General features: G+C 41.5%; 1 protein-coding gene across 3 annotated transcripts in view; it reads left to right on the top strand.

Annotated features, from left to right (window-relative positions):
- Window positions 1-18,899, top strand: part of fyco1a (FYVE and coiled-coil domain autophagy adaptor 1a) — a 244,449-nt gene that overhangs the window by 218,782 nt on the left and 6,768 nt on the right. For all 3 annotated transcript variants that reach the window (XR_010020753.1, XR_010020754.1, XM_063069670.1), the window contains exon 17: window positions 16,792-16,901. Coding sequence is in view for 1 of the 3 variants with exons in the window: in XM_063069670.1 (XP_062925740.1) it covers window positions 16,792-16,901 (110 nt within the window). In the remaining 2 variants the exon portion in view is untranslated. The remainder of the gene's footprint in view (window positions 1-16,791; window positions 16,902-18,899) is intronic.

The raw sequence follows: 18,899 nt of genomic DNA, 5'->3' as shown, positions 1-18,899 counted from the left end.
AAAGTAAGGAGCAGAGTTCATAAACTCTGCCATGTTTCCTTGTATTCACCCTAATAAAAGCTTTCTAAGTTTCTTAAATTGCATTGAATATATTTGCAACCTATATATGGGCAGCAGTCACAACTTTTTAAAACTCTGTTGCCTTTATTTGAATTAAGCACCAGAGGTGGATATGTACTTAAACAGCAACTTTTACATCATTTTTATGGTGTGGCACAGCACTTTACAACCAAGGGATCTTGGGGTCCGAGTCTATAGAACACTCAAAGCTGCTACGCAGGTTGACTCTGTGGTTGAGGAGGCAACGGTGCATTGGCCTTCATCAATCATGGGATTGAGTTTAAGAGCCGAGAGGTAATGTTGCAGCTTTATAGGACCGTGGTCAGACCCCACTTGAAGTACTGTGCTCATTTCTGTTCACCTCACTACAGGAAGGATGTGGAAACCATACAAAGGGTGCAGAGGAGATTTATAAGGATGTTGCCTGGTTTGGGGAGCATGCCTTATGAGAATAGGTTGAGTGAAGTTGGCCTTTTCTCCTTGGAGCGACAGAGGTGACCTGATAGAGATGTAGAAAATGATGAGAAGCATTGACCGTGTGGATAGTCAGAGGCTTTTTCCCAGGGCTGAAACGGCTAGCACAAGAGGACGCAGTTTTAAGGTGCTTGGAAGTAGGTACAGAGGAGATGTCAGGGGTAACTTTTTTATACAGAGAGCGGTGAGAGCGTGGAATGGGCTGCCAGCAACGGTGGTGGAGGAGGAAACGATAGGGTCTTTTAATAGACTCCTGGATAGGTACATGGAGCTTAGAAAAATAGTGGGCTATGGGTAACCCTTTGTAATTTCTAAGGTAAGGACATGTTCAGCACAGCTTTGTGGGCCGAAGGGCCTATATTGTGCTGTAGGTTTTCTATGTTTCTATTACCCATCAATATTTTATAAGCGGTTTGGATGGATGTTGTTCTGGCCAGCGCGTATGTTTCGATCATGCATTATATTGGCCATTCTACTAGTATATAATATACTTTCAACCAATAGGTTTACTGTTTAGTATTGGACCCAGTGAAATACAAGGTGATGAAGAAGATTACTCGTGAATGCAGGCAGCAGGCCCTGATCAGTGTAACCTAGGCCACAGGCCAAGCAGCAGTGCCACTGGGGCATTTCTACGAAATGGGCAGTTTGCATTAGAACTCTGAATTGATGACTTAATGGAAGACTTGTCAAGGGATTTACTTAAACATAAGATATAGTTCAATATGTTATTCCATACAACTAAATATTGTACAATTGGAGTGAATTTGGACTGAATGAGGATGAAGGGTGACTTGATAGAGGTATATAAGATGATAAGAGGCAGCCAGGACAGCCAGGCAGCCAGGACAGCCGGACAGCCAGCACTTTTTTCCCTGGATGGCAATGGCTAATACAAAAGGACATAGGTGAAGACATACTTTTAAGGTGATTGGGGAAGGGGAGTCAGAGGTTCCTTTGCTTCTTACACAGAGAGAGGTAAGTGCACACATTAGACAGATGCACAGGTACATTAGGAATATTTGAGAGACTCTTTAGATTCATGGATGAAAGAAAAATGGAGGAGTATGTGTGAGGGAAGGGTTAGATTGATTTTGGAGTAGGTTAAAAGAATGGCTTAAGGTTGTGGGCTGAAGGGCAGGTACTGTGCTCTACAGTTCTATATTCTATGTTCTAATATGGCAAGTGGGACTATAAGGGCCGGAGATCAATGAAACAGGAAAAACGGCAAAGCAGGACTGGAAAGCTTTGATAAACGTTGTGTATATTCAGTAATCACCAAAGATCTCATTGCTAGTATTGTTACATGAACAAGTATCAAGCGTGATAAACACTTGTCAGTCTATTTTAGTGAGGGTAAGAATAGTATGATTTGGCGGGTGAATGTGTGGCTGAGGAACTGGTGCAGGAGGCAGGGTTTCAGATTTCTGGATCATTAGGATTTCATCTGGGAAAGGTATGACCTGTACAAAATGGATGGGTTACTCCTGAACCCAAGGGAAACCAATATCCTTACGGGCAGGTTTTCTAGAACTATTGGGGAGGTTTTAAACTAATTTGGCAGGAGGATGGGAACCAGAGTGATAGAGCTAGGGATGGGGCAGTTGGTATACAGCTGAGGCAGTGTATAGTGAGGCTGTCAGGAAGGACTGGCAAATGAAGGGCAAAATTGCTCTCGGTGGGATGAGCTGCAGTGTAATGGAGACAAAATCGAAAAGGGTGACAAATACGAGGGCGAAGGTGGTTTACTTGAATGCACACAGCATACAGAATAAGGTAGATGAACTTGTACCGCAGTTAGAGATTGGCAGTTATGCTGTAGGCATCATGGAGCCATGGCTGAAAGAAGATCATAGTTTGGAGCTTAACATTCAAGGATATGTAATGTATCAATAGGACAGGTAGGTAGGCAGAGTGGGGTGACATGGCTGTTTTGGTAAAAGATGAAATTAAATCCTTAGAAAGAGGCGATATGGAATTGAAAGCTATAGATACTTGTGGATAGAATAAAGAAACTCCAAGGGTAAAAATACCCTGATGGGAGTTATGTGCGAAACTCCAAACAGTATCCAGGATGTGGGCTATAAATTACAATGGAAGGTAGAAAAGGCATGTCAAAAGGGCAGTGATACAAGTCATGGGGGATTTCAATATGCAGGTAGATTGGGGAAATCAGATGGGTGCTGGATCCCAAGAGGGAGAATTTGTAAACTGCCTATGAGATGGCTTTTTAGAGCAGCTTGTGCTTGAGCCCACTAGGGGATCAGCTATTCTGGATTGGGTGTTGTGTAATGAACTCAATTTTATTTGGGTGCTTAAGGTAAAGGAACTCTTAGGAAGCAGTGATCATAATATGATAGAATTCACCCTACAATTTGAGAGGGAGAAGCTAGTCAGCTGATTCAGTATTAAGGTGGAGTGAAGGGAATTAGAGAGGCGTGAGCAAGGAGCTGGCTAAAGTTGATTGGAAGAGGATACTAGAAGAGATGATGGCAAAGCAATTTAGAAGGCACAGGATAGAAACATCCCAAAGAACAAGAAGTATTCTAAGGGCAGGATGATACAACCATGGCTGTCAAGGGAAGTCGAAGGCAACATAAAAGCAAGAGAGAAGATATATAATAGAGCAAAAATTAGTGGGAAGTTCGAGGATTGGGAAGCTTTTAAAAACCAGTAGATGGTAAGTAAAATATTGGAAGTGAGGGCTTATAAAGAAGGAAAAGATGAAATATTAAGGTAAGCCTGCCAATAATATCAAGGAGGACACCAGCAGTTTTTTTCAGATATATAAAGAGTAAGAGAGGTGAGAATAGATATCAGACCACTGGAAAATTAGACTAGGGAGGCAGTAATAGGGGACAAGAAAATAGCGGACGAACTGATTTAAGTATTTTGTGCTATACTGTGGAAGACACTAGCAGAATGCCAGAAGTTTGAAAGTGTCGGGGGGCAGAAGTAAGTGCAGTTGCTATTACTAAGGAGAAAGTGCTTGGGAAGCTGAAAGGTCTGAAGGTAGATTAGTCACAGGGACTAGATGGACTACACTCCAGGGTACTGAAAGAGGCACCTGAAGAGATTGTGGAGCATTAGTAATGATCTTTCAAGAACAATATATTCTAGCATGGTTCTGGAGGACTGGGAAGTGGCAAATGTCACTCCACTCTTAAAGAAGGGAGAGAGTCAGAAGGAAGGAAATTATAGGCTAGGCAGCCTGACCTTAGTGGTTGGGAAGATTTTGGAGTTGATTGTTAATGATGAAGTTTCAGGGCACCTGGAGGCACATGATAAAATATGCCGAAGTTAGCATGGTTTTCTTGCCTGACAAATCTGTTGGGATTCTTTGAGGAAATAACAAGCAGCATAGACAAAGGAGAATTGGTGAATGTTGTGAACTTGGATTTTCAGAAGGCCTTTGACAAGGTGCCTTTAACGATGCTGCTTAGCAAGAGAAGAGCCTATGATATTACAGGAAATACACTAGTATGAGTAAAGCGCTGGCTGAAGAGTGGGAATAAAAGGAGCCTTTTCTGTCTGGCTGCTGGTGATTAGCGGAGTTCCGCAGTGGTCGGTGTTGGGCCCACTTTCTTTATGTTATGTGTCAATAATATGGACGATGGACCACCCACAAAGCCATCAATTCCACCATCCAAATTATTGGCAGATAACATAAAAAAAAAGTGGGCAAAGACGTAGCAGATAAAATACAGTGTCAGGAAGTGTATGGTCATGCAGTTTGGTAGTAGGAATAAAAGCGTAGACTATTTTCTAAACAAGGAAAAATGCAAAATCCCAAGGTGCAGAGGAACTTGGGAGTCCTTAGACAGGAATTCCTAAAGGTTAACTTGCAGGCTGAGTTGATAGTAAGGAAGGCAGATGCAATATTAGCATTCATTTCAAGAGGACAAGAATATAAAAGTAAGGATGTAATGCTCAGACTTTATAAGGCACTGCTGAGGCCTCATTTGGATTGTTGTGAGCAGTTTTGGGTCCCTTGTTTAAGAAGGGAATGCTGACATTCCAGAGGGTTCAGAGAAGGTTCATTAGAATTATTCCGGGAATGAAAGAGCATTTGATGGCTCTGGAACTGTACTCACTGGAATTTAGAAAAATCAGGTGGGATCTCATGGAAATCTATCAAATGTCGAAATGAATAGGTAGAGTGGATGTAGAGAGGATGTTTTCTCTCGTGGAGCTGTCTAGGACCAGAGGGGACAACCTCAGAATAGAGGAACATCCATTTAGAACAGAGATAAGGAAGAATTTCTTTAGCCAGAGGTTGGTGAATCTGTGGAACTTGTTCACACGGATGGCTGTAGGGGCCAAGTCATTGGGTGTATTTAAGGCGGAGGTTGATAATTTCTTGATTAGACGGGACATAAAAGGTTAGGGAAGAAGGCAGGAGAAAGGCGTTGAGAAGGAAATGGATCAGTCATAATGAAATGGTGGAGCAAACTCGATGGGGCAAATGATCTAATTCTATTTCTGTGTCTTATTTATATTACATCATCCACAAGCTAATATGTTTATTTTTCAGTCAGAGGTAGACAGCCACATCTGAGTGAGATTTATAATCTCAAATACGTAATAATTGAAAAATGGAATAGAACAAATAGAGGATTCCAAAGAACTTTAAAAAGATTCTATTTTGATTAATGTGTTTTTTCTAAGAGAGCACTGTACCTTTCATTAAGTGTTGAATTAAAGTCTGGAAGCTCAGATGTCACCAGAATTTGCAGACTCAGCAGAAGGGACCTCATTTATAGGCCAGTGATGAAGTGCTTTGAGAGGCTGGTGATGAAGCATATCAACTCCTGCCTGAGGAGTGACTTAAATCTGCTCCATTTTGCCTACCATCACAACAGGTCAGCAGTAGATGCCATTTCATTGACTCTTCTCTCAACTTTGGAGCATCTGTATAGTGAACGTGCATACATCAGGATGCTCATCATTGACTACAGCTCTGCATTCATCACTATCATCCTCTCAAAACTAATCAATAAGCTCCAAGACCTAGACCTCCTTATTCAACTGGATCCTCAATTTCCTTACTTGCGGACCCCAGTCAGATCAGATTGCCAACAACATCTCCTCCACATACACTGTCAGCACAGGTGTACCACATGGCTGTGCGCTTAGACCCCTGCTCTACCTATTTATACTTATGACTTTGAGGTTAAGAGCAACTCCAATTTGCTGATGACGCAACTGTTGTTGAACGAATCAAAGTTGGTGTCGAATCAGCAAATAGGAAGGAGATTGAATGGTGCCACTACGTCTCATTCAATATCAACAAAACCAAAGAGTTGACTATGGACTACAGGAGGATAAAACTGGAGGTTCCATGAACCAGTTCTCATCGGGGATCAGAGGTGCAGAGGATCTCATTTCAGAAGATCTATTGTACAAAGAAGGATCAGCAGTGCCTCCATTTTATTAGAAGCTTGTTCAGTATGTCATCTAAAACTTTGATGAAGTTTCATAGATGTTTGATGGTGAGTATAGTGACTGGCTGCCTCATAGCCTAGTATGGAAACACCAATGCCCTTGTACAGAAAACCCTACCAAAAGTAGTGGACACAACCCAGTCCACCAGAGGTAAAGTCCTCTCCACCACTGAGCATATTTACAAGGAGTGCTGTCAAAGGAAAGCAGCATCCATCAAGGACCTGCACCATCCAGTCCACGTTCTCTTCTCACTGCTGCCATCAGGAAGGAGGTACAGGATCCTCAAATCTCACACCTCCAGGTTTAGGAACAGTTATTACCCCTTAACCATCAGGCTGTTGAACTAAAGGGGATAACTTCACTAACCCCAATACTGCACTGATTCCACAACCTATTGACTCACTTTTAAGGATTCTACAACACAGGGTATTGATTTTATTTTTTTTTCTTTTTGGTGTTTGCACATTCTGTTGTTTCTTGCGCATTGGTTGTTTTTTTCCATCTTTGTGGTGTGTGTGGTTTTCATTAATTCCATTGTGTTAATTTGTAATTACGAATGAGAAAATAAACCTCAGGGTGGTATATGGTGAGATATATGTATTTTGATAATAAATTTACTTTGAACTATATCTTTCATAACTATTTGATAGTGTAGCCCACAAGACTGTGACAGTCTGCTCTTTCCCTGAACTATTAACCTCTTCCTGTAGACACTGGAGACAGCAAGTGCTAGGATCTGGAATATCTGGAAGAACTCAGCAGGTCAAACAGCATCTGTCAGCATTTCAGGTTGAGATTCTTCATTGAAGCTTTTTCTGCTTAATGTTGATTTTTCAAAGTCTACTGTATCTTGAGACCAATTGTTGGAATGATTATTAAATATTATTAATACCTCAACATTAGTTCCCAAAATTGATTTATAATTTTTGCTGGAACTATTACCAATGCATTATTTTGTCTTGGATTTTCCTACTGTCTGATCTCTAGTGGCTTCCTTAAGGTTGTCATAGCTGGGGGAGTGGCTACTGGGGATAATTTGCCTCTACCTATTAAATGCTCCTAATAGTGTGCATCTCAAATAGCTTCTGGGAAGCAAATCCACTCTGGCCTTAATGTGTGCCATAGCTTCTAAGATCTGCGGAACCATTTCTGCTGACAGGAGAAAGGGCAATGGCGGGTTACTGGTGTCTTAAAACCAGTCATTGTGGGCAGATGTGGCTTGTCAGCTGTGGTTGACAGCTCACCCAGGAGAAAAAAAACTCCTTCAAACCTCTGCAGGCTTGCGGCTATACCCACTCATGGGGAAGGCTTTGGGAGTAAACCCCAAAGAAAAATCCAGAGCTGGAGTCCGTAAGGCGGACCTATGTTGAGTTCACACTGACTGACAACTCCTGCAACGTTGTTGGTGCCAAACTCTTATTGGTTGCTGCCGTTCCTTTGGATTCATCAGCTTCATAGACAACAGCTTGCTCTCCATATAGTACTGCCCTGGTTTGCAAACAGGCTTGGATATCACGTAGACAACTAAGACGCAACGTCCATGGTCAATCCTGACCAACAGAGAGCCTCAGTGGACAACATTATCTCATTGGCTACTCATCATTGTCTTAGCAAAGCTAAGTGACTGGCTCTCATTTACTGCAACTATTTAGTGTGACTTCAACATCAGAGCATCTCATTAGTATCATGCTCCAGTCCCAGCACAAGTATCAATTGCTCAAGTGCACAAATATGATAACTTCAAACAGGAAATGTTTCATTACAGTTCAGGTGGGTCACTAAGACAACAGTATGGTACTCCTTGGAGATAACTTGCTGGATACCTAACACTTGCTGGAAAATTGGTTTTAAAAAGATATTAAGGTTCTGGTTAAGAAAATAAAAGGAGATACATAGCAGGTATATGAGGGTGAAACAAATGAGGTGCTTATGGAGTATAAGAAATGCAAGAGAACACTTAAGAAAGAAATCAGGAGGGCTAAAAGAAGACACGAGATTGCCCCAGCAGACAAGGTAAAGGAGAATCTTCAAGGAATCTACAGATATGTTAAGAGCAAAGAATTGCAAGGGACAAAATTGGTCCTCTAGAAGTTCAGAATGATAATCCATGTGTGCAGCCAAAAGAAGTGGGGGGGATTTAAATGGATTTTTTGCATCTGTATTTACTTGGGCGATGGACACAGATTCTATAGAACTTGGGCAACACAGCAATACATGGTTTATAGAGAAGGAGGTGGTTGTCTTGAGGCAAATTAGGGTGGATAAATCCCCAGGGCCTGACAAGGTGTTCCCTTGGACCCTGCGGGAGGCAAGTGCAAAAATTGTTAGGGCCTTAGCAATATTTAAATCATCCTTAGCGACAGGTGAGGTATCAGAGGATTGGAGGCTAGGACGATAGCCAATATTGTTCCATTGTTTTAAGGAAGGTTCTAAAAATAAACCAGGAAATTATACAGACATCCCACCCGCAAAAACCCATTTCAGGGAGGTAGCACCACTATTTCAGGGAGGTAGAAAGGTCCACAGTACATTTATTTGGTATTTTACATGCTAAAATAGAGGACAATTCATATTTATAAAGTATAGATAAGGCTGTCTTCGAAACTACCTGTAAACTTCACACTTCCATCTGCAGCGTCTGGACTAGTATTCCGGTATTCACAGCTTTTAGGAAATGCATTGTTATGAACTCAATCCACAGTACTTTCTCAAACAGAAGACTGGTGGCCAAAGTCATTTAAGTGTAAATGAATCATCTACCCAAAAACTCACTCTAACAATCTAGATCAACAATCTGGACGATAATGTGGTTAACTGGATCAGCAAATTTGTGGATGACACCAAGACTGGGGGTATAGTGAACAGTGAGGAAGACTATCATGGCTTGGTACGGGATCTGGACCAGCTGGAAAAAATGGACTGAAAAATGACAGCTGGTGTTGCACTTCACTAGGACCAACCAGGGTAGGTCTAACACAGTGAACGGTGGGGCACTGAGTAGTGTGGTAGAACAAAGGGATCTGGGAATACAGGTCCATAAATTTGTTGAAAGTTACATCACAGGTGGATAGGGTCGTAAAGAAAGCTTTTGGCACGTTGGCCTTTCTAAATCAAAGTATTGAGTACAGGAGATGGGTTGTTATGTTGAAGTTGTATAAAACATTGGTGAGGCCTAATTTGGAGTATTGTGTGCTGTTTTAGTCACCTGCCTACAGGAAAGATGTAAATAAGGTTGAAAGAGTACGGAAAAAATTTACAACAGCATTGCCATGTCTTGAAGACCTGAGTTATAGGAAAGATTGAATAGGTCAGGACTTTTGGGTGGCATGGTAACACAGTGGGTAGCACAATGCATTAGAGCACTAGCAACCCAGGTTCAATTCCCGGTACTGCTGTACATAACTGCGTATATTTCCTCTGGGTGCTCTGGTTTCCTCCCACTGTCTAAAGATGTATGGTTGGTAGGTTAATTGGTCATTGAAAATTGTCCCATAATTAGGCTAGGATTAAATTAGGGGACTGCTGGGCGGTGTGGCTTGAAGGGCCAGAAAGGCCTATTCCATGCGGTATCTCAATAAATAAATAAACTTATTCCACAGAATGTAGGAAAGTGAGAGGAGATTTGATAGAGGTATACAAAATTATGAGGTGTATAGATAGAGTAAATGTAGGCAGACTTTTTCCACTGAGGTTAGGTGGGACTGCAACCAGAGGTCATGGGTTAAGTGTGAAAAGCGAAAAGTTTAAGGGGAACATGAGGGGAAACTTCTTCACTGAGAGGGTCATGGAAGTGTGGAATGAGCTGCCAATACAAGTGGTGTATGTGAACTTGATTAAGAGAAGTTTGAATAGGTACCTGGATGGTAGGTGTATGGAGGGCTCTGGTCCCAGTTCAATCAATAGGAATAGGCAGTTTTAAATGTTTTAACATGGACTAACTGGCCTGAAGTGCCTGTTTATGTGCTGTACTTTTATATGACTCTTTAAGGAAGAGGAGGTTCTATTTGGCTGATACCTACAGTGGAATATACATTATTATAATGAGTGATATTCATTTGATGACAGAACTGTAAGAAATATAAATTGAGAGCTGATCAACTGGTTAGTAGGGATAGTGAGAATTTGCAAAGGAATGTAACTGATCAGAATGACCTACAGCACACTGTAATTGACTCCCTATACGAGAACAATGGGGAGAAATTGGATTGCTCAAACTACAGAGGCGTTCCCTGCTGTCTACTGCCAGGAAGATCCTCGCCAGAACTCTCTTGGACAGAATCATCCTTACTATTGCTAAAGACAACCTCACAGAGGGTCAGTGCAGATTCACAGTGAACAGAGACACATCCGACATGATCTTCATCCTGCACCATATACAAAAGAAGTGTGAACAGAACATGTGACCATACGTGGCATTCATTAACCTGACCAAAGCCTTTGATACAGTCAGCCGTGATGGTTTCTGGAACATTCTGTCAAAGCTCAGCTGTGCCCTGAGATTCCTTACCATCCTGCAGTCGCTCCATGAAAGCCAAAGCGGTCAGGTTAAACACAATGACGCCTTGTCTGACCCATTCCTCATCAGTACTGAGTTGAAACAAAGCTGCGTTTTGGCACCAATGATCTTTGCCATCTTTTTCATCATGATGCTATGGGAAACGAAAGGGACCACTTCGAAGAACGTCTGCATCGGGTTCCACACTGACAGAAATATCAGGCGCCTCCAGAAACGTATGAGAAAGAACCACCAGGTGTACAGTGCTGCCATCATCACAACACTGCTATATGGCTCTGAAGCCTAGATCTTGTACCTCAAGCAAATCCAGTTGCTGGAGCACTTCCATCGGCACTGCCTCCACTCCATCAGGGGTATCAGCTGGCAGATTCATGTCTCCAACAACGAGGTCCTGGTGAACGCTCAACTTCCAAGCATTGAAGCCACTTTGCTGCTCAAGCAGCTCTGCTGGTCAGGCCACGTGTCTCACATGGACAACTCCAGGTTCCCAAAAGCAGTACCCTACGGAGAACTCTCTCAGAGCAAGATAGATCACGGTGTTCTGTGCAAGAGGTGCAAAGACCAACTTAAGCAGCAGCTCTCTCAGGCAAACATCGAGGTTAACGAATGGCAGCAGCTGGCTTGTGACAGAGACTGCTGGAGAATGCTGATGCATGGAGCTGCCAAGAATTTTGAAGAAACCAGAAGAACAACTGCTGAAGAGAAGAGGAAGGATCCTACTACCCAAGTATCCGCATCTCAGCTGTTCCCGTGTCCCTACTGATCCAGAATCTGCAGATCCAGAATTGGCCTCTGCAGTCACCACCAATTGTGCTGTCACTCCTGAGAACTCTTCTTCCCTCCTGATCTTTGCAAGTGAAGAACCAGCCATTACCATCATTACATCAAGAAATATGAATTGAGAGTTGATTACCTGGTTGGTAGGGATAATGAGAATTTGCAAAGGAATGTAATTGACTGGGACTCATCATCAAGCAGTGTATTCTTAGAGATCCTAATTAGTAAAGTTCCCACTGTTGCTTCAAAAACAGGGAAAAGAAAAAGAGAATTAGGTGTCTTTGATGAAAAATTACTGAATAATATATACACATGCAAATTTGCTGCTGTGTAAACCTTATCTTAGGACAAGATAATTTAAGTTATCCAATTTTCCTTCTTGCAGAGAGAATCAAATAAACAGCAAGCTTGCAATGTTTGGCGTTCCTTATGGGCAGTACTAAACCATTAAACCGATAATCCAGCATGCTTGGGACTTTGGTTTTGCTAGCTATTAAGGTTTATGAATTTTGGATGTTTTCCTATTAATAACCGAACATATTTATTTCACTGTTTTTACATTACACATTTTACTAATAAATGCAGCATAATAAATAAAATTCCTTTAAACAAAGTAAACCCACTGTGTTTAAAGGGTGCAGTAAATATATAAGCATAACAGACCCTGTTTCTAGCCATACATCCACTTGCACTCGAGATCCATAGCTCACATACCAAAGTAATAAGTGAGAAAATGCTGAATCTTCAGGATATACAGACAATTGGATGCTAGATTATCAGAGTATGATTGTATTTCACAATAAAGCGTTAAATGTGCTCCTCATTTGTAAATAACTAGAATAAGTAAAATTTCCTTTTCCCATGAAGTTCCTCTGGCACTGGTTCCTACTTCTTAAGTGTGTTGACCACAGCTATCGTATCCACATCCTCCAAAGTGCTGTGTTAGTGCTTCTGAGGTTTGATGAGTGGAATGCATGTGTTAGCTGGCTGAAAGAAATTTGCAGCTTTCTTTTCTCCAGCCTACAGTTAAAAAAAAGAAATAGACATGAGAGATCCCGTAGATGCCAAAAATCCAGAGCCACACCCACAAAATGCTGGAGAAATTCAGCAGGCCAGGCGCCATCTATGGAAAGGAATCAACAGTTGATGCTTTGGGCTGAGACCCTTCATCTGGACTGGAAAAGAAGAGGGAAGAATCCGGAATAAGAACATGAGGGAAGGAAAACAAGCTGACAGGTGATGGGAGAAATCAGGTGGGTTGGGGAGGGAGGAGATGAAGTGAGAGGCTAGAAGGTGATAGGTAGAAAAGGTAGAGGGCTGAAGAAGAAGGAATCTGACAGGCGAGGAGAGTGGGCCATTGAGGAAAGGGAAGGAGGACAGGACCCAGAGTGAGGAATGGAAGAAGGGGGAAGGGGGAAAATTACCTGAAGTTAGAGAAGTTGATATTCATGCCATCATGTTGGAGGCTACTGAGATAGAACATGAGGTATTGCTCCTCCAACTGAAGAGTGGCCTCATCATGGCAGTAGAGGAGGCCATGGACTGACATGTTGGAACGGGAATATGAATTGGAATTAAAATGGTTAGCCACGGGGAAATCCTTGTTGCGGATGCAGTGAAGGTGCTCGACAAAGTGGTCCCCAATCAGAAAGAGAACTTACAATAGATACAGTCATGAAGACTGGATCATGCTGGCAATTATCAGCAGTATCAAGTAGTACCTATGGAAAGGTTCTCTCTGCAGAAGCTGCCTGACCTGCTATGTATTTGCAACACCCAACAGCTCGTATTTCAGATTTTCAGCATCTTCCAAGAGAAGCTTTGTTTATGCCTTGCCTATACAAATGTCTATCTGAATGAAAGCCTGGACGAGTAGGATGCTGCTAACATCTAGGGAGTGAGATTTCACCAGCTGAAGGTTCATATTCCTATAAACCAGAATTTCCAAATTGAAATTATTCAACAGAGTCAAAAGTTAGGATTTCCTCATCATTATCCAGTTTTCGTCAAGGTTTCATTTTTGGCAATGTGAAGTGTGTTGTTGATATAGATAAATTTTGTAACAAACTGCTTAAAATTATTTACATTGGCTTGTCTGTTCAAAATTTATCTCTCAAGTGTTGTGATTATTTAGTAATACACTTCAAAGTTGCTGGTGAATGCAGCAGGCCAGGCAGCTTCTTTAGGAAGAGGTACAGTGGACGTTTCGGGCCGAGACCCTTCGTCAGGACTAACTGAAGGAAGAGCTAGTAAGAAATTTGAAAGTGGGAGGGGGAGGGGGAGATCCAAATTGATAGGAGAAGACAGGAGGGGGAGGGATGGAGCCAAGAGCTGGACAGGAGATTGGCAAAAGGGATATGAGAGGATCATGGGACAGGAGGCCTAGGGAGAAGGAAAAGGGGGAGGGGGGGAACCCAGAGGATGGGCAAGGGGTATAGTCAGAGGGACAGAGGGAGAAAAAGGAGAGAGAGAGAAAGAATGTGTGTATAAAAATAAATAACGGATGGAGTATGAGGGGGAGGTGGGGCATTAGCAGAAGTTAGAGAAGTCAATGTTCATGCCATCAGGTTGGAGGCTACCCAGACAGAATATAAGGTGTTGTTCCTCCAACCTGAGTGTGGCTTCCTACGCTCTGTCCGCCAGAGAAAGCAGGATCTCCCAGTGGCCACACATTTTAATTCCACATCCCATTCCCATTCTGATATGTCTATCCATGGCCTCCTCTACTATAAAGATGAAGCCACACTCAGGTTGGAGGAACAACACCTTATATTCCGTCTGGATAGCCTCCAACCTGATGGCATGAACATTGACTCCTCTAACTTCCGCTAATGCCCCACCTTCCCCTCGTACCCCATCCGTTATTTATATATATACACACATACTTTCTCTCTTCCTCCTTTTTCTCCCTCTGACTACACCCCTTGCCCATCCTCTGGGTTTCCCCCCCTCCCCCTTTTCCTTCTCCCTGGGCCTCCTGTCCCATGATCCTCTCATTTGCCTTTTGCCAATCAACTGTCCAGCTCTTGGCTCCATCCCTCCCCCTTCCTGTCTTCTCCTATCATTTTGGATCTACCCCTCCCCCTCCCACTTTCAAATCTCTTACTAGCTCTTCCTTCAGTTAGTCCTGACGAAGGGACTCGGCCTGAAACGTTGACTGTATCTTTTCCTAGAGATGCTGCCTGGCCTGCTGCGTTCACCAGAAACTTTGAGGTGTGTTGCTTGAATTTCCAGCATCTGCAGAATTCCTTGTGTTTGCGTGATTATTTAGTATTTGCTTCCTCAGAGGGAGGTAGAAACAAAATCTCTAAATACTTTAAAACCAAAGTAGATAGATTCTTGATAAACAAACAGATAAGAGTTACCTGGGAAGGCAGGAAATGGTCATCTTCAGGTACGCTTAGAACTACTCTCTGTACGAGGAGTGATTGATAAGTTTGTGGCCTAAGGTAGAAGGAGTCAATTTTAGAAAACCTGGCACATTTATTTTTCAACATAGTCCCCTCCTACATTTACACACTTAGTCCAGCGGCTGTAGAGCATACGGATCTTGGACCTCCAGAAAGTGTCCACGGCAGGGGTGATTGATAAGTTTGTGGCCTAAGGTAAAAGATATACAGGTCTCGTTACATGCACATGCAGTTTAATGCTTTGATTATACAGAAAGTTTGAATTTAATAACATCTCCTTCTACCTTACGCCACAAATTTATCAATCACCCCTGCTATGGACACTTTCTGGAGGTCCAAAATCCATGTGCTCCACAACCGCTGGACTAAGTGTGTAAATGTAGGAGGGGACTATGTTGAAAAACAAATGTGCTAGGTTTTCTGAAATTGACTCCTTCTACCTTAGGCCACAAACTGTTTGTCAACTTCTACAATCTATTTTGGATCACTCTATTCAAAGGAGTGGCCCCTGTGTATTAAGCACAGCAGTGTTCCATTCCTTCAATGCACAGTTCAGATCTGAGGAGCACTTTAAGTAAGTGTATTTTCTGAAACCCTCCTCTCCTAAAGACTAATATAATGCTGTTTTGCAAATTGATTATACTTGTAATGGCAACTGCAGCTTTTAAATATTTGTGGAAATATTTAAAATACAATTTAGAATATACAGGTTGTAATGGCCTTTGAGGGAGAGACATAGCCTACAAAATAGGAAGTTTATACTGAGTTTGTATGTGAAATCACATGGCAGATTTTAGGATTAAAATTAGATTTATAACATCTTCAGATTTATTGCACTTCCAAGAAAAGTTTGTTTTTGTATGGTTTATGTGAGCTTTTTCATATAGATTATATTTCAGCATGTTTTGCCCATTGAATAAATTGTTATTTGTTGCACTTGATCCTGTGGTTAAAAAAAGGATATGAATCATGGGTTTTGAATTATATCATCTTAGTGCTTGCAAAGGGTGCTACTGTTCTAATAGTAAGCACTTTTATACACATACTAATCAACAACCTAAAATAACAAGTGTGGAGTGAGGCAGTTGATTTGGATAGATACCCCAGAGGTATGTTGAACTGAAACTTTTAGTCCCACGGAAGGATCCAACACTGCTTCAGAATCCCCTTGCCAAGGTGGCATGTCCTGAATGGAGCAAAGACTGACCCTATTTTGGTAAGGTTTTCCTTATTAAGGTAGTTTAATAATCAGTCCAACTCCAAAATTAAGTACATTTTCTTGTCAGTGTTTGAAAACAGAACAAGGAAAAATTAACAGATCTTTTCTAACTCCAAAGCATTATTCAAGACTGCTTTCATTTAGCTACTTTCCCTCCCCAGGATTGAACTTCAAAGGGCAGGACATCAGCACAGCTATTAGAGCTGCTGCTTCACTGCCCCAGCAATCAGGACTTTATCCCAATCTTTGTGCGCTCTGTGGAACGTACACCTTCTCCATGTGCCCACATGGGTTTTCTCTCACATTCCAGGGATGTGTGGATTGAAAGGCTAATTGGCTCCTAGTGAGTTGGTGAGTGGTAGAACCTTGGGCGAAGAAGCTATTGAGAATATGGGGAAATTAAAACGGGCTTGTGTTTATCAGGCCAAACAGCTCACTCATATCATGGAAAGGAAAGCTACAGTTCAATTCCATTACGCTGTGGGCCAAGCTGTTGTATATGCTGTTATGTATAATTCAATTTCTACCTTTTTACTTTTACTTTTTTCCATAGATGCTGCCTGGCCTGATGAGTTCCTCCAGTATTTTGTGTGTGTTGCTTCTACCTTTGTTCTTGTTTTATAGGTAAAAACATATGCTACTGTATGTTTCTATGCAAAGGTGTTACATCGTTTGATTTTATATTTGTTGTTGGATTCATACATAACTCTGTTTTATGAAGTTAACCTATACTCTATTTTAATTCTTACTCTTGTATGATGAAAATTGAATTTAAACATCTTCACAGCAATGTATTTCTAAGGAGACAAGTTTTCTACCAAAACAAATAGCACATAAATGATCAACTTGCAGATTTTAGATTGCCTTTCTTGTGCTCTATTTTCACACAGGTTTTAATTCCTTTAACACGCTGTAATTCTCATAAGGAAACAATACAAGGCCAACTGAAGGCCAGAAATCCAGGACAGTACTTGCTGATATTTGATAACTCATTTTCAAGGTGAGTTATGTCAGTTAATATTAAATTTTTTAACATTCTCATTTTAAGGCATTGCTCATAACTGTTGAACTTCTGAGTAACAACATGTTGTCAAAGATTATTATTGCATTATTGCATGATTTATCAGAATCTGTCTTTGTGCTAAAATTATACAATGATGGGAAAGGTAGCTTGAGTACTTTGCTGTGCAATTTAACTTTGCACCTGTGATGCATCTGTAACACAATCTCTGCACCAGTTAATGTGGTTAGTCATGTATCTCCTGTTATATTTAAACACAGACATACAAGTAGAAACAAGAACTCTAAATTGGCTTCTTCAGCCAACTTATCTATTCAGTATGATCATAACTGATTTGATTATTACCGTAACTCTGCATTTCTGTGTAATTCGTAGCTTTGTTTGCCCTGCCAAAGTGAAATATCTCACACTTGTCTGCATTTTTCAGCCCATTTTCCCAGCTGGTCCAGATCATGCTGCAAGCTTTGATAGCCCTCTTCAGTGTCCTCTACACACCCAGTCTTGGTTTCATCCGCAAATTTTCTGATCCGGTTTACCACATTATTACCTAAACCATTTATATGGATGATAAGAAACGATGGACCCAGCACCAATCCCCGTGGAATGTTACTAGTCACTAGTCCAGTCAGAGAGGCAACTACCTACTCTCTGCCTTCTTCCACTAAGCTAATGCTGAATATAATTTACTACTTAAAACTGAATGCCAAGCGACTTAACCTTCTGGACTAGCCTTCCATGTGGGTCTTTGTTATAACCATTGCTAAACTCCATGTAGACAATGTCCACCACCTTTCCTTCATCAACCTTTCTTATAACTTCCTCAATAAACTCTATAAAACTGGTTAGATATGACAGACCGTGCACAAAGTCACATTAGAAACCATAGAAAAACTACAGTACAGAAACAGGCCTTTTGGCCCTTCTTGGCTGTGCCGAACCATTTTCTGCCTAGTCCCACTGACCTGCACACGGACCATATCCCTCCATACACCTCCCATCCATGTATCTGTCCAATTTATTCTTAAATGTTAAAAAAGAACCCGCATTTACCACCTCGTCTGGCAGCTCATTAGCTATCCCTAACCAGGCCCTGACTATCAAAATATTTATATATCCTGCCGCTTGGAATGTTTTCCAATAATTTACCTATAACTAACATCAGGCTCACAAAACTATAATTCACAGCTTATTCCTAGAGCATTTCTTGATCAACAGAACAACATTTACTATCCTCCAGTCCTCCAGCACATCACCCATGGCTAAAGCCGTTTTAAATTTCTCCACCAGGGCCGCTACAATTTCTGCACTACCCTTCCACAAGTCCAAAGGGATCTTCTATCAGCCCTAGGGATTTATCCACCTTAGTTTCCCTTAAGACAATAAGTACCTCCTCTTCTATAATCTTGATACGGCCCATGACCTTACTATTCTTCTGCATTAGCTCTATAGATCACGTGTCTGTCTCTCAAATAAATGTGAAAAACGGTCTATTTAAGATCATCCCCTTTTATTTCTGCTCCATGCTTAGAGAATCACACAGAACATCAAAAGATCAATTTTTGTTCCTTCTGACCTTTTGCTCTTAATGTATCAATAGAAACCCTTGAATTTTTTTTCACCTCATATAATAGGATGAGCATTTTTACATTTTCTGGCATTATAATCCATTTGCCAGATATTTGTTCACTCACTATCTGACGTAAATTGTATTTTTTTGTGTATGACTTTCAAACTTTCTTGAACTCTTCATTGTATAAAAGGAGTACATCATGCTGTAAGGTCTATTTAAAGGGATACTGTACTGACTTTGCAAGGCATGACTGGGCATCTTTACTACTGTTAGACCATAAGACCATAAGACAAAGGAGCAGAAGTCGGCCATTCGGCCCATCAAGTCTGCTCCGCCATTTTATCATGAGCTGATCCATTCTCCCATTTAGTCCCACTCCCCCGCCTTCTCACCATAACCTTTGATGC

The sequence above is a fragment of the Mobula hypostoma genome, chromosome 17 (genome assembly GCF_963921235.1).
Source record: "Mobula hypostoma chromosome 17, sMobHyp1.1, whole genome shotgun sequence".
In the NCBI taxonomy this organism is placed as follows: domain Eukaryota; kingdom Metazoa; phylum Chordata; class Chondrichthyes; order Myliobatiformes; family Myliobatidae; genus Mobula; species Mobula hypostoma.
The sequence above is the reverse complement of the archived record's forward strand: the minus strand, read 5'-3'. Positions and strand labels throughout refer to the sequence as shown.